The sequence below is a fragment of the Sus scrofa genome, chromosome 5 (assembly GCF_054392235.1).
Source record: "Sus scrofa isolate SSC_HxYL_T2T_F1_AM1 chromosome 5, Sscrofa_HxYL_maternal_Yorkshire_Landrace_v2.0, whole genome shotgun sequence".
Lineage (NCBI taxonomy): Eukaryota > Metazoa > Chordata > Mammalia > Artiodactyla > Suidae > Sus > Sus scrofa.
Window position 1 is genome coordinate 94,298,573 of NC_139387.1, and position 16,374 is coordinate 94,314,946.

A 16,374-nucleotide genomic window follows, 5' to 3' on the forward strand; every position below is an offset into this window, starting at 1 on the left:
GGAAACAGAAAATAAGAACAAGAAAGGAAATGAATCCGTGATCAAAAAATCTCCTAACAGAGAAACATCCAAGACCAGATGATTTCACTGGTAAATTCTGCCTGAAATTTAAAGAATGCAAATCCTTCTCAAACTATTCCAAAAAACTAAAAAGAAGAGGACACTTACAAACTGATTTTACAAGGCCAGCATTATCCTGATATCAAAACAAAACAAGGGTATTACAAGAGAAGAAAACTACAGATCTGGGGAGTTCCCGTCGTGGCGCAGTGGTTAACGAATCCGACTAGGAACCATGAGGTTGCGGGTTCGATCCCTGCCCTTGCTCAGTGGGTTAACAATCCGGCGTTGCCGTGAGCTGTGGTGTAGGTTGCAGACGCGGCTCGGATCCCGCATTGCTGTGGCTCTGGCGAAGGCCGGTGGCTACAGCTCTGATTCAACCCCTAGCCTGGGAACCTCCATGTGCCGCAAGATTGGCCCAAGAAATAGCAACAACAACAACAAAAAGACAAAAAAAAAAAAAAAGAAAACTACAGATCAATATTGCTGTTGAACATATATGCAAAAACCTCAACAAAATATTGGCAAACCAAATTCAACAGTACATTAAAAGGATCATAAGCCATGATCAAGTGGGATTTACTTCTGGGATACAAGGATGGTTCAACATAAATATGACACAAATCAATAAATGTGAAACATTAACAAAATAAAGAATTAATATCATGATTTTAGTACATTCTGAAAACGAATTTGACAAAATTCAATATCCTTTCATAATTAAAAAAACCTCTCAACAAAATGGATATAAAAGAAACATATCTCAACATAATAAAAGCCATATATGACAAACCTAGCTGACATCATACTCAGTGGTCAAAGGCTGAAAGCAATCTCTCTAAGATCAGGTACAAGACAAGGATGTCCACACTTAACCACTCCTATTCAACATGGTACTGGACATCCTAGCCTGAGCAATCAGAAAAGAAAAAGAAATAAAAAGCATCCAAATCAGGAGTTTCCGTCATGGCACAGTGGTCAACGAATCTGACTAGGAACCATGAGGTTGCAGGTTCGATCCCTGGCCTTGCTCAGTGGGTTGGGGATCCGGCGTTGCCGTGAGCTGTGGTGTAGGTTGCAGACACGGCTTGGATCCCGTGTTGCTGTGGCTCTCTGGTGCAGGCTGGCAGCTACAGCTCCGATTAGACCCCTAGCCTGGGAACCTCCATATGCTGTGGGAGTGGCCCTAGAAAAGACAAAAAAAAAAAAAAAAAAAAAGGAAAACAGTCTCCGTTTGTAGATGACATGATTTCATAGGTGGGAAACACTAAAGACTTAACACACACACACACAACTGTTAGAATTGATAAGCAAAACCAATAAGGTTTTTAACACTAATAACAAATTATCCAAAAAGGAAATTAAGAAAACAATCTCATTTACACTTGTTCACTATGGGTGAGAATTTAAACTGCTACAGTCAATATGAAAAAGGTTAGAGAAGTTCCCCCAAAATTAAAAACAGAACTACCACATGATCCAGCAATCTCACTTCTGGATATGTACCCAAAGGAAAGGAATTATCTCATAGAGATAGCTGCACTCCTACATTCATTACAGGATTGCAGGATTATTCACAATAGCCAAGATATAGAAACAACCTAAATATACATCAATGGACGAATGGATAAAGAAAATGTGGGGTGTGTTTATGTCTCTCTCTCTCTCTGTGTGTGTGTGTGTGTGTGTGTGTGTGATGGAATATTATGCAGCCTTTACAAAGAAGGAAATCCTGGAGTTCCCATTGTGGTGCAGCAGAGATGAATCCGACTAGGAACCATGAGGTTGCAGGTTCGATCCCTGGCCTCACGCAGTGGGTTAAGGATCCAGCATGGCCGTGAACTGTGGTGTAGGACTCAAACATGGCTCGTTTGAGCCGTGCATTGCTGTGTCTGTGGCGTAGGCCAGCAGCTGTAGCCTAGCCTGGGAACCGCTATATACTGTGGGTGCAGCCCTAAAAAAAATGCCAAAAAAAGAAGGAAATCCTGCCATTTGTAACAAGATAGATGCCAAGTGAAATAAACCAAGCTGAGAAAGAGAAATACTGCATATCACCATTTATACGTGGAATCTAAAAAAAAAAAAAAAGTCAAATTCATAGATTCAGAGTAGAAGGGTGACTACCATGGGCTGAGAGAAGGGGGGAAACAGGGAGACACTGGGATAAGGACACAAAGTTTCAGTTATAACACAAATAAGTTCTAAAGATCTAATGTACAGCATGGTTAATAATACTGCACTGTATACTCGAAATTTACTAATAGAATAGATCTTGACAATTTTCACGTACACACACACAAACACAAAGGTAACTCTGTGAGGTGATACATGTGTTAATTAACCTGACTGTGGTCATCATTTCACAATGTATACCCACATCAAATCACCACATTGCTTATTAGCATTGTATTTGCCACTTATACCTCAACGAAGCTGGGAGGAGGGGCAAACCTCCATAAACTAGGAAAGTTCTCTCTTTAGCATGAAAAAAAAAAAATTAATTTTATTAGATAGCCAAAATCATGGTTAACAGTGAAGCACTAAAAGAATCATCAATAAAACTCAGAAGGATACGGAATACTGCTATCCCTTTTCACTCTAGAAATTCCAGCCAGTTTAATAAACACAAGAAAAGAAATCCTGAAAATGAGAAGACAAAATGTCTATCTCCCAAATTTCAAGTGCAGTTCATTCTAATATAAAATCCTGTGCTGTTTCTTCTACCTATCTTTCTTTTCTTTTCTGTTTTCTTTTCTCTTTTCTTTTCTCTTTTCTTTTCTCTTTTCTTTTCTTTTCTTTCCTTCCTTCCTTCCTTCCTTCCTTTCTTTCTTTCTTTCTAGGGCCGCAACCGTGGCATATGGAGGTTCCCAGACTAAGGGTCAAATAGGAGCTGTGGTCACCAGCTGACAACACAACTATAGCAACACCAGATCCAAGCCACACCGGATCCTTAACCCACTGAGCAAGGCCAGGGATCGAACCCGCATCCTCATGGATCCCAGTCGGGTTCGTTAACCACTGAGCCATGACGGCAACTCCTCTCCTACATGTGAAGTTTGAAATTTCCATTTGGAAATCTGGACTCAAGCTCAAAACAAAGGATAGGACTGGAGAGAGGTTCTGGGAGTCACGCATCAAAGTGATCTTTATTTATTTATTTTTAGGGCCACACCTGCAGCATATGGAAATTCCTAGGCTAGGGGTCGAAAAGGAGCAGTAGCCTTGGGCCTGCACCACAGCCACGGCAACACAGGATCCTTAACCCACTGAGTGAGGCTAGGGATCGAACCTGCATACTCATGGATAGTCAGATTCGTTTCCACTGAGCTATGATGGGAACTCCCAAAGTGATATTTAAAGCTGAGTGAGTAAATCGGTTCCCTGTGGGAATATATATTATAGAACTATAGGGTCATATATTTTTTCCTAAGATAATGAAGCCTGGCCAAAATTTAAATCAGAATTCTCATTTTTATTTTTTATTGGAAACGGGTGACATTAAAGTCTAAAATCATTAGTAGTGATTAAAATTCATCTGTAATAGCAAGTGATTTTTAATTTTACTTGTTCTGTGTCAGGAGACTTCAAAAGAAAAATTTTTTTCTTGCATCTGCATTTCAAGAATCTTAGTTAGCTATGTGCATGGGACAATCATTCCTTCAAGTGAGAGGGGATGTGTTCTATGGTAACCATGTTTCTACAGCCTACATACCAAAGACCTTAGGCATTGGGACCCAAAGGCTAATTTATATACCCATGATCCTCAGTATAGCTGTGGAATCACGGAATGAATGAGTCAATCACAGGGCTAGGATGCACCTGCCATTCTCTATTAGCAATCTCCATTTTACTTGCTCAATCAAACTGAGGGGAAAGTGGAGAAGATGGATGCAAACAAGGGTAAGGACCAGATGTTGAAGAATCTGGTGGCATACAAGACTAGGAAAGAGGGCAGACATGAGCTGTGCCAGGCCAGCCCAGAGGACACAGCCAGCACAGGGTTGGGCACAGGCTCATTCGCCCCTCCATCCTCTACCTCCCCTAGGGGACAGATGTGCCTGCAGAGCAGGGCTCCCTTGATAGGCAGGAGTTTGCAAGAAAGAGGGCAGAGCTTAAAAAGGCAGGTGGAGTCCCCGGGTAACTGTGGGAAAATGTGGAGGGAAGAAATTCCTACCTGAACAGAAGGGAGATGAAAACTTACTTTATTTTGACCACTAAATGCTAATGTGACTTCATGTACATCACGGGCTGTGGAGACCAAGATATTTCAGGGTACATAACAACGGGTAAAATCAGTCTAAGGAAAAATTAGGCAACACAAGGGAAGGAGATCAATGCCTTGGAATTTAAAGGTTTGGAGCCTGTAAAATATACCAGCAGCACTGGCTCACTTGTCTTAATATTAACACAGACTGCCTGTGACCTCATCTCAGTTTTACTGGCCAACTGCCTGGGCTGACCACATTTATTCCCAAAATCTTCCTTGATGGTTCCTCTCCAATGAACCAGCTGGACACTAATATCTTCTGACCCTACTCTAGAAGCTTCTCTCTGCATATCTATGAACCCAAATGAGACTGAAAAAAGCTTCCTGGTGTCTGCCATGGGCTATCATACAGACATTTCTCAAATCTGGTTCCTGATCAGTTTTGACTCTATAGTTTATTTTAAAATTAAGATGGTCCATCCCTACTCCAATATACTTAATACAAATTTCCAGGGGTAGACCTTGAACATCTGTCTCATCAACAAATGCCAAGAACAACTCTGAAGTACAGCATGGACTGGGAACCACCAGTGTAGATAAGTAAATCAGCCTCCCCGCTTCCTCCTAAGCTCTAGCCCACCGATGGCTCCTCCAACACTTGTTCCAGCACGAACTCCCCCCACAGTCCATTTTATTCTGATTACAACTGTTCTTTCCACCCTCATTTCCCTCTCTCTTTTTCTTCCCAGAACTACCTCCCTATCAAACATCCTTCATAAGAGGAAAAAAAGCCACTCATCTGCTGATAATGCTCTTTCATACCTCTAAGTTTTTGCCTCTGTCATTCCATCTTTCTAGAGGGTCTTGCAGTCTCTTCTGTGCCTCAAGACCCACTCAAACACTGGCTCCTCTAACTGCTTCCAAGGTAAGTCCCATGGATTCAGGATCTCATTGCCTTCATTCACACAGCCTTTCTTTGCGCAGGTACAGCACAATATGGGATCTGTTTATGTGACTGTCCAAACTCTCTAAATAATAAGTGTGTCTTGGTGGCAAGGACAGTGCTTTATCTCTTTGGGCTCAATAAGTGTGTTTTGAATGAACGATAAATAAAATTACAAAAAAAGAGGATGGTTTTTACTATACCTCATTTTAAGACAGCATGTTTAAAATTTTCTGTTTATGTCTTAACCATTCTTTTTTTCTTTTTAGGGCCATACCTGCAGCATATAGCAGTTTCCAGGTTAGGGGTCCAATCAGAGCTGCAGCTGCTGGCCTACATCACAGCCACGGCAACGAGGCATCCAAGCCACGTCTGCAATCTACACCCCAGCTCTTGGCAATGCCAGATCCTTAACCCACTGAGCAAGGCCAGGTAGCGAACCTACATCCTCATGGATACTAGATGGGTTCTTAACCCACTGAGCCACAATGGGAACTCCTGATTAGGGTTTTTTTTTTGAAGGCAGTTCCTCAAATAGGAGGGGAAAATATCAGCAGAAAAGAAGTTCCAAAAAATCAAGAAAGAAAAATTCCCATGAAACTAGTTCTACACCATTTTTAAAGAGAAAGTTATCAATATGCATGTGGCTGTTGCCTATCCATGTCCAACGTGTTGCCTGTATATCCAACAAAAGATATTCTTCTAAACCAGCCAGTGCAACAAAAAAGAAGCTTATAGATTTAGAGAACAAACTTCTTGTGACCAGTGAGAAGAGGGAAACGGGGAGAGGCTAGGTAGAGATAGGGGATTAAGAGGTACAAACCATCATACATAAAAGAAACTATAAGATATATTGCACAGCACAGGGAATACAGCCAATTATTTTGTAACTATATAATTAAAAACTATAAATGTAGTAGAATGTTTAAAAATTGTGAATCACTGTACTGTATGCCTTATATAATGTTGTACAACTATAATTTTAAAATAATAATTTAAAAAACCATGTTGTTTGAAGCTGCAAGACAATAGTACTGAAGTCCAAAGTTGTACTGTCTGAATGTAAATCTTTCTGCCTATAGTTTCCATGAGAAAGCTTGTGACCTGCCTCTTTTCATAAGTTACTCAGTGCATACGGTGACAGATTGACATTAAACACATTCAAAAATGGTTTAACATCCATAGTGCAGCAAAACACCCATGGAAAGATACAATGCAATTCTGAAGGGCATGATTAAGACACACCTAAACAACTATCATAAGAATGGAATGATAAAGTGCCATATTGACACTCAGCTAGTAGCTTTCCCAAGGTATATTCTGGGTTCTCAACAATATTATGTATGTTTCAGAAGGAGATAAAAAGAATCCTGGCCAAGAACATTGCTGAGAAAAAAATATATAAATTATAAGCGCTAAGTGAAAAGAAAGAAATGTGGAGTTTGGTAGAGAAAAATATATCTAGAGCACCAAAAATCATTCTGCTATAACAAAATATGAATATTCCAGAGTGAAATACAAAACAGTGGAAGATAAAAAAGTAGTAGTAGTAATAATAATAATAATGGCTAATATTTCCCGACTGCTTATTCTGTGCCAAATGCTAAGCATTTTATATGTATCATTTCATTGAATCTTCCCAAGAACTCCCAATTAACAGATGAGGAAACCAAAACTTAAGAGAACATACATAACTTGACCTTGGTCATTCAGCTTGTCAGTTCCAGAAACAAAACTCTAATCCAAGAGCACTCTATCCCAAACCACTACAACTTTTTGTCTTAATACAGAATGAAGTTAAAAAGAAGCATGGAAAGGCAACCTGGATCAAGTTTTCTATGCAATAACCTTAAATATTTTACAGAAATAAATCCTAAGATGTAAATATGCTAAAACCTTCTGCCAGGAGTTTAAAGAATGGGGGTCAAAACGTAACCTCATAAGAGAGGGGGTCAGAATCAGAAAGGGTTTTATTCTCTATAAGGAAGACGTCATCATAGAACAATTAAAAAGAGCTGAGAAGAAAAAACTGGCTTATATATCTTTCTTCCTTAAAAGGCAAACAGAATTGATTTGACTAATATGCTATAAAATAGGAAACATCATTTTATTTGGTAATCAAATTATTGCTAACAGTTAATATAGTGGTATTTAAGGGCCATGAGGATATAGTTCAGGAAATTTTAGAGCCAAGAGTAATTAGAACTTCTAGTGGCCTGGGCTTCTTCATTGGTTCTGCTTCCAAATTAGGACTATAAAATTAGATTCTGTGTGGATTACAAACATAATAATAATCTGCGAATCCATGATGCTCCTATGCTTAGAATTAAAGCACTATGACTGGATTTTGGAACTGCCAAGATCATGTTAATTATCGATTTAAGTTTCAACAAATAGTACCAGGGGAGCACTAGACGTGTCAGTTAGTGTTCTTTGCAACAGGAGCAGTGGGAAGACGAGGCTTGGACCACAGCAGGACCAGAGAGGCAGGAGCATCTACAGAACACAACCCAAAGAGTCGGATCAGGACACGGGCGCTGGGATGAACAAATGGTTTCCGTCTTTTTATCCCTCTGGAATTCAGATTCCGAGGAGGAAGCAACCAGTGGGCCCCGCCTGCACCATCGGTCCTCCTCTGGGCTGGCAGAGAAGAGAGCCCCTGAAAGGTCCCACCTAATAACACCTAGTGGGGAAGAAGAAATTCTTCTAAAGGTGACATTTGGAAGAGGAACAGACGCTGAACAGGAAACAGCGATATACACCCCTGCCCAAGTATCCTTAGCACTTGGATTGAGGCGTATTCCTGCCTCTTCCCGGTGAGAAATTGCTCAGCAAATGCTGAATGCTCGGCTGATGGACTCTGAAGTGAACTCAGAACGATGACATTAAGCCCTATGCTAACTGATCTATTTGATCAGAAGTAGATTAGGGGCATCTCAGGTTTATTCTAGATGCAATCCCTCAAAATAAATCTGAGCTCTACTGTGCAAAATGCCAATGTAGACGTCCAGAAGTCATCTAAGACAGGAAAATGAGAAAAACAAACCCCCTTCACTCAGAGGAAAAGCCAGCTGACTCGTCTGGAAAGCTAACAGGTTCTTAGCAAAGGTTTGTCCCTCATCTGCGGCTACAAGCTGGTCCTCTTTTAGTGGACTTGGAATAAAAAAAGACACCTGATGAGAGAATCCATCTCTACAAGGTCAGGAAACTTCTGAAAAACCACAACAGGATATGAATTATTGAAGAGTCCTGAAAAGACCCAGGCTGTTCAAATCTCTTTTATGGTATCAGGTGACATATTATATACTGATTTGGGGATAATTTTATGACTCGATCATGATAATGAAAAACATTCTGTGATACAGCCACAAAGAAAATGATTGCCAAGGGAAAGAAATTTATTTGTCTTCTTTAAGGAAAGAAAGTTTGGCAATTATTTGAGCCATAACATCGTTGTTTATGAGAGCACCCCGAGGACTGATCATTAAGCTTTAACACTAGGATAAAAAATTGCCATGGAGGAGCAGAGGTGGCTCGAGAAGATTTCAGGACTTCTAAATAAATATTCAACATTTCCCAGCTGATGACAATCCTTACAGAGGGCCCTTCATAAAAAGTCGAGCCTCTAAATTCCTCTCATGCATCTAAGAGGAGGTTATACTTGGAGTTTTTCCTAAGTTGAAACAGTTTCATTTAATAAATGGAAGGGAGGATGAACATGAAAACTTCAGCCTCCCCCCATCTCCAGGGAGTTCCCAGTCCCAATAGGAGCAAGACAGAGACACAGGAAGGGAACGAGCATATTATCACCATAATAGAAAGAGGAGACTGGAGTTCCCACCATGGGGCGGTGGGATCAGTGGCATCTCTGGAGCACTGGGACGCCGGTTCGATCGCCGGCCCGGCACAGTGAGTTAAGGATTCTGTGCTGCTGTAGCTGTGGCACAGGGTGCAACTGGCTGGGACCTGATCCCTGGTCCAGATCTCCTCCCTCATCCCCAGGAACTCCATATGTCACAGAGTGACCACAAAGGAAGAAGAAAGACGAGACTGAGTCACCATAAAACAACAAGGAGAATTCCAGAGGCTTTATTCTCTCCAGACTCTGAGAGGCCATAAGAGAGTCCAAGAGAAACGGTTCTAAAAGAAAGATAAGCTTCACTTGCCATAGAAATAGGACTGAGATACTGATGACCTCCCAGCACTTGGCAGTAGTAAGTGGCCACGGAAGTATCTGCTGAGAAAACGGATCTGAACACAGCCCAGGGGTCTTCCAGGAGAGATCAGACATCACTGGGCCTGGGCAGCTACGACTGCGCCACACACATCATTACATTCCTTCATTCAAATGCGAGAAATTCAAAGGCAATGAGACTCTTCCCTGACACCGCCAGGGCGGACTCCCCCAACTTGAACCATGAGAGCATCTATCTGTCCAGAATCCTTAGACTTACGAACAAGACTCTCTTTCTCTCTGGTCTCGCCTCTTACCATCTTCTCCAAAAGCCTCCGCTGCTTTGCATCGCATGTAAGTTCCTGTCGCACTGAATGGCCTCTAGGACCACAAGCATTCTAGGATCTTTCTAGTCTCAGGACCCTGGCACAAGTCTTTCTCTCTGCTTTGAATGTCCTTTCCACCTCTGTCTTGCTCTCTCTGGCTACTCCTGCCCGTCTTTCAGTTTTCTCCTCCATGTCATCTTTTCTGGATGCTTCTCAGACATGCCCCACTGTTGGTGGAGGTACTCCCTTCCTGAATTCCCTAGGCACTCTTGCAATTAAAGCTCCTCTGACAATGACTCATAACCATCGACCTGCGTGTTTATGTTCCCATAGCCTGGATTTATCTTGAAGGCAGAGACCAGAAAGAGAAGGCAATCCATCAGTATTGGCTGAATAAAGAAAGGATTTTTGTTTGTTTGTTTTTCCCCCTGTATCAGCATAACACCAGGCACACTGTCAATTTGCAATATAACATTTGCTGAATGGATTGTAGGTGCTCAAAAACATTTGTTGGATGAATGAAGCGATGGACTTGTAATCAGGAAGTACAACATCTCAGAAATCTTATATCCAATGTTCTACTTCTTGTCACTTAGCCTTCTAGCTCTTTCAGATTCCGACTTTCAGGTCCCTGACCTCATAGAGATACCCAATCTCTTGACATCTCTGTAGTCTCCAGGTCTTTAAAAGCCCTGATGGTGTCACTTCCTTTCCCTAATCAACCTCCACCCATTATTCATTATGAACTCTTAACCAATACTTGTTTTCAAAAATTGAGTCTAGCACAAGCCTCTGTCACAAATATTCTGTTGTCACAGGTACTAATATGACTCCACTAAGATAATATCATACCACCATGCAGACAGGCCCTCCTAAAAGTCCCGGGTTTTCAACCTCGGCTAGGACTTCAAGGCATTGACAATCAGCTCCCTCGTCCATTCCTCTCCAATCACCTGCTCTCTCAGCTGCCCGCCCTCCCTCTGCACTGCTGGCCTTGCCTCCGTCTTTATCAGATGACTGAGATAGGAAGGCGTCCACTCAACTCTCTGCGGCCATGGCAACATACGTATTTAAACCTGCATCATCTGTCCCTCCTTTCCGTAGCAGAGGATGAGGGGTCTGCTCTGCAGCCCACCTTCTACTGAAATGAATCACTTTACACATGCTTTCATTCTCATCCCCCCTCTTCTACCAAGAGTCTCCACTGTATGTCAAACTCTTCTTAAATGCCATCTCCGGCCCCTAGCTTTGACCTTCTCTTTTCTTTCCCTTGCCAGTCAAGCTACATGTGTTCTCTACCTCAGCAGGTGCCATTCCTTCAGCCAACACAATCACACTTTTGTGAGGGATACGCAGGGGCAAAAATGAAGATCGCATAACTTGAAGTGCGATCCCCTCAGGAATTTAGACTCTAAAGCCAACATATGATGACACAGTGAGAAGACAGAACAATATCCAGGCCAGACAGAGACAGCAAGAGCAAGGTTGTTGGTCTGGAAATTGACAATATTCCATCTGAGACAAGGTACCTTAGCCCATGGACTTTAAGCATTTCAGTTCCCTGGAAAGGAATGCATTATCTTGGCACAGGGTCACTTACATTCTACCATTTACCTCATTCTGAATTCTTCTGATTTTATTTGGCGTCCTCTATTAGGTCCTCCTGCAGAGAAAGAATCTCTCATTTCAGGAGAGTTCATGACAGGAGATACAGTTTAGTTTCCCCTGCTTAGACCTACAAAGACAGCACTAGACATGGTGGGTCTGAAAGTTCATAGTCTCATGTTAAGGGCAACACATTATTTTTGGCAAAGAGAAATACATCATCCTTTTTCAACAGGGGTTGCCTGTCAGGACTCAAAGAAGGAACGATATATTCTTACCATCAAGAAGTTATGGACAGATGAGCAGGTCGCATCTTTCTCAAACATCAGAAGAGCTTTCTGCATCAAGTAAATTGCTTTGGATAGCTTATTCTTCCTTACTTTATTCATTACACTTAATTCTGTAAATGCAAACAAACATTTTACCAAAAGGGAGACGTAAAAACTGTCTTTTAAAAAATGTGGAAAGCCAGTTTACCCGTATTTCAATTACCTGTAAAACAATCAGGGCTTCCAGAGTTTTTTAGCTTCTCCGGGCCTGTGGTAGATACATTTTTTCTAACAGTTGGGGTCTGCAAAACTGAAGGAGGAGGAGGAGAATCCCATTACAATTAGGCTTCTATCCAAGAAAGGGAATATTTTCTAAACACTAAAGAGTTACTGTCTATTTGTACAACTATTGCTTCCTCTTCATATAGCACCTTTTATCATTAATAGATAAAAATTCTCCCCCCAAAATCTATTATGGTACAGTTTCATTATCAAATTATTTTTTATCTACCACAGTATACCTGAGGATACCAAGAATTTTCAAATTATAATATTTTATTATCTTTTTTTTAAATGGCTGCACCCACAGCATATGGAATTTCACACGGGACTGAATCCAAGCCTCTGCTGGGACCGACTGCAGCAACATCAGATACTTTCACTCACTGTGGCAGGCTGAGGGTCAAACTAGCTCTTCTGCAGCAACCTGACCTGCTGCAGTTGGATTCTTAACCCACTGCACCACAGCAGCAACTCCAAGAATTTTTTTTTTTTTTTTTGTCTTTTTGCCTTTTCTAGGGACACTCCTGTGGCATATGGAGGTTCCCAGGCTAGGGGTCTAATCGGAGCTACAGCTGCCAGCCTTCACCAGAGCTACAGCAACACCAGATTCAAGCCGTCTCTGTGACCTACACCACAGCTCACGGCAACGCCGGATCGTTTAACCCACTGGGCGAGACCAGGGATCGAACCCACAACCCCATGGTTCCTAGTCGGATTCATTAACCACTGCACCACAACAGGAACTCCAAGAATATTTGATTTTCTGTTTCACCTTAAATAAAATCAGCTTGAAAGGTGATAAATAGGACCCAACCTACTTTTGTTCACATTCCCTTTTCATAAACTTTTCAAAATTGCTTCATCCACAGAGTTCCCATTGTGGATCAGCCAGTTAAGAACCCAACTAGTATCCATGAGGATGCGGGTTTGATCCCTGGCCTCACTCAGTGGGTTAAGGATCCAGTGATGCCGTGAGCTGCAATCTAAGTCATAGATGCGGCTCGGATCTGGTGTTGCTGTGGCTGTGGTGTAGGCCGGCAGCTACAGCTCTGATTCTAACCCTAGCCTGGGAACCTCCATATGCCACAGGTGAGGCCTTTAAAAAAAAAAAAATTGCTTCATCCATGGTTCCTGCAAGAGCTCTGGGTACCACATGAAGATGTTCCCTCCTCTAGCTGTGGCTGATAAAATCAGAGCCTTTCTCAAGATTGTCAACTGACACACAAATTATTGCCAGTTGACTGTGGGCAGTGAGAGATCCTGGTGTGCAACTGGGACTGACCATCAAGGTGGTCCAGGAAAGAGGCAGCAAAATGAGAGAGAAGAGGATGAAGATGATCCAGGGAGACAGAGAATATTGTACTGATTCTTGATTTTCCAGGTCTGGTCCTCAAGAGACCTGGCAATATTTTATTTCTGTCCTTAAAGGCATGCGAGGGTACCTGCAGTAACTTTACAACAAACCCCTTTTCCTGAGGTTTAATTATTTGTGCTAATGCACTCGAGTCACCATGGGATGATGACTGATTAATGCAAAGATTCCAACAGACACTGTTCAAGGATATAAGGTTTCTTTAATGGCAAAGGATAAGGAAATTTTAACTGCATGGAGACAGCAACACCAAGTGGAAAATACTGCATCATTCTTTCAGTACCTAGGGTATTATAGATGCTAATTAAGTGGCAGCTCTCGTGATTAAAATCATTGGTAATAAGAGGGATGAGAGTGTGAGAACACTGAATGAACGCCCAATACGGGAGTCCCATTCAGCACCCAGGTCATTAACAGGGAACTATTCTGTTGCAAGGTTCTTGAATAAAAATGACAAAAGCAGTATTTAGGCAACATCTGTCAGACTGTAGCCTCTAAGAGTGAAGAATGACAGAAGGAAAAAGGGAAAATCTGTGCTAGGATGGCAGTTCAATAAAGCAGAGAAAAACATCAAGCAGACCCAGAGATACTGCAAAGAAATAATAGCTAATTCCATTTAAATCTGAGCTCAAGTCTACCATCAACACTTTTTTCTTTTTCTTTTTTTTTTTTTTGGTTGTGCCCACGGCATATAGAAATTCCTGGGCTAGGGATTGAACCCACACCACAGCTGCGACCTGAGCCACAGCAGTGACAATGCCAGATCCTGAACCCACTGCACCACAAGAGAAATCCTGTCAATATTTTAAGCAGTCTCTGATAAAAAAAACTCAGAGGATTATTTGGTTTTTAAAGATTTGTAGATGATAGAGAATGAACTATTTAGTAACTCTATGAGTAAACAGACTCTACTTCTCAACTAAAGAATATAACACAGCTACTAAGTGATAATCCATAAGACAGCTTCTTTTTTAAAAAAGAAAACCTGCACACCAATGCCATTTACATTTTGAACTGCAATTCGGATCCAAATCTCTTTAAACTAAAGAATGCTCAAGGATATTATTCTAAATCACTTCATTTAGCTATTAGAAAAACTTTTTTTAATTAGAAAAACTTTATAAGGATTTTCAATTTATATTTAACATAGAGATATTTTAATTATTAGTTTCTTCCCTCCAACTATTTATTTTGCAAACAAAACAGTTTTTTAAACAACGTAAACGTTTAAAAAATAAACTATAAAAGGATAAAAAGAACAAGGGGAAAAGGAAATTCTGTGTAAACAGATACAAATACAAACAAGTGGTTCTAAGCATTTATCAAACCATTAACACAAGCATAAAAAAGAGAATTAATTCAAGTAAAGTTGAATATATTTCTTTGATGAGTAACATATTCCAAAATCAAAATGAACTGCAAAGATATCTTGAATTGACTTAGTAGCTTTGCCGTTAATGGTGGTATTGTTTTACTAATTCTGGAGGTACTTCATTAATGTGGTAGGAGAAAGCAAATGAGTTACTATATTGATAGTTGGGAATCAGATTTCTCAACATAGAAAAAGGAAAGTACAAAAATAACATGTAGGACTTTGTACTTTCAAAGTGTTGGAATTTGAATCACCAATATCAGAAAGCACTTGTGAGATAGACATATATATATATATATATATATATCAATTCATGGACAAAAGTGCCTGAAAAAGAACTGCTTGTATCAAACTTCCTAATTTCAAACTATACTGCAAAACTATAGTAATCAAAATAGTACACACTGGCAATGGAACATTATTCAGTCATGAAAATCCTGCCATTTGCAGTAACATGGATGAAACTTGAGGGCATTATGCTAATTAAAACAAGTCATATAGAGAAAAGCAAATACTGTATGGTACTGCTTATATGTGGAATCTCAAAAAGCCAAACTCATAAAAACAGAGAGTAGAATGGTAGTTACCAGGGGCTGAGAGAATGGGGAAAGGGAGAGATATTGGCCAAAGTATACAAACTTCCAGTCATAAGATGAATAAGTTTGGGGGATCTAATGTATAGCATGGATAACACTATAGTATATACGTTAAGTTGCTAAGTTAGTGGATCTTGAATGTTCTCACTACAAAAAAGAAATGGCAACTATGTGACATGACAGAGGTGTTAGCTAACCCTATGAGTTAATCCTTTTGCAATATATTAGTGTATCAAATTTACACATTGTACACCTTAAACTTACATAATGTTCTATGTCAATCAGATCTTAAAAAGCTGGGGAGAAAAGGTTTGCATTCAAAAATTATTTAATTAACCAGGATCTGATTAAATCTATTTAGGGCTATTTATGATGTGATATCTGAATGTGTTAGAGATTAAAATCACATTAGGCTGGCACACCCAGTTCTGTCCTATAATTACTCAATAATCTAAACAGAGGAGGTGGTAGTAAAATTGAATATTGACTCTATAATCATGCCAGGGGTAACTTGGCTTTATCAAAATTTAAACTCAAACATGGAGTTCCCTTTGTGGCTCAGTGGTTAATGAACCCAGCTAGGATCCATGAGGATGTGGGTTCCATCCCTGGCCTTGCTCAGTGGGTTAAGGATCCCATATTGCTGTGAGCTGTGGTGTAGGTCGCAGACTCGGCTCAGATCCCAAGTTGCTGTGGCTGTGGCTGTGGTGTAGGCCAGCAGCTGTAGTTCCAATTCGACCCCTAGCCTGGGAACCTCCCTATGCAGTGGGTGCGGCCCTAAGAAGGAAAAAAAAAAAATTAACCTCAAACAGAAGAGATTTTAGACCTAATGATGTTTGAAATCTTTCTGAAACTTGAGTAATTGTGTTATTTATATGCACATTAGTATTAGCATTGGCATCTTTTTTTTTAATGCTGTGACCTCTTTACTTACTGATGAGGCAAAACAACTTAAATCCAACTCATCAGTCCTCTGACACTGCTGTCAGAGATGTCTTTCAATGCTTTTCAGTAGCTTTCAGGATAAAAGATAAACCTCTTAGCCCTTCAAGACCTGGGATCTACCTCTCTAAATTTATCTGTGTCAGCCCCTACACATGATCTTTCCCCCTCAATCCTGTGCCCATGGAATGCCAAGTTTCCCAGACCAGGGGTGGAGAGCCACAGC

The 16,374-nt window shown here is 40.7% G+C and overlaps 1 protein-coding gene across 14 annotated transcripts in view; it reads right to left on the minus strand.

Annotated features, from left to right (window-relative positions):
- Window positions 1-16,374, minus strand: part of CFAP54 (cilia and flagella associated protein 54) — a 312,009-nt gene that overhangs the window by 231,733 nt on the left and 63,902 nt on the right. For all 14 annotated transcript variants that reach the window (XR_014804323.1, XR_014804322.1, XR_014804320.1 and 11 more), the window contains 2 exons: window positions 11,808-11,894; window positions 11,594-11,715 (listed from right to left, as the gene is read on the minus strand). Coding sequence is in view for 8 of the 14 variants with exons in the window: in XM_084957512.1 (XP_084813638.1) it covers window positions 11,594-11,715; window positions 11,808-11,894 (209 nt within the window). In the remaining 6 variants the exon portion in view is untranslated. The remainder of the gene's footprint in view (window positions 1-11,593; window positions 11,716-11,807; window positions 11,895-16,374) is intronic.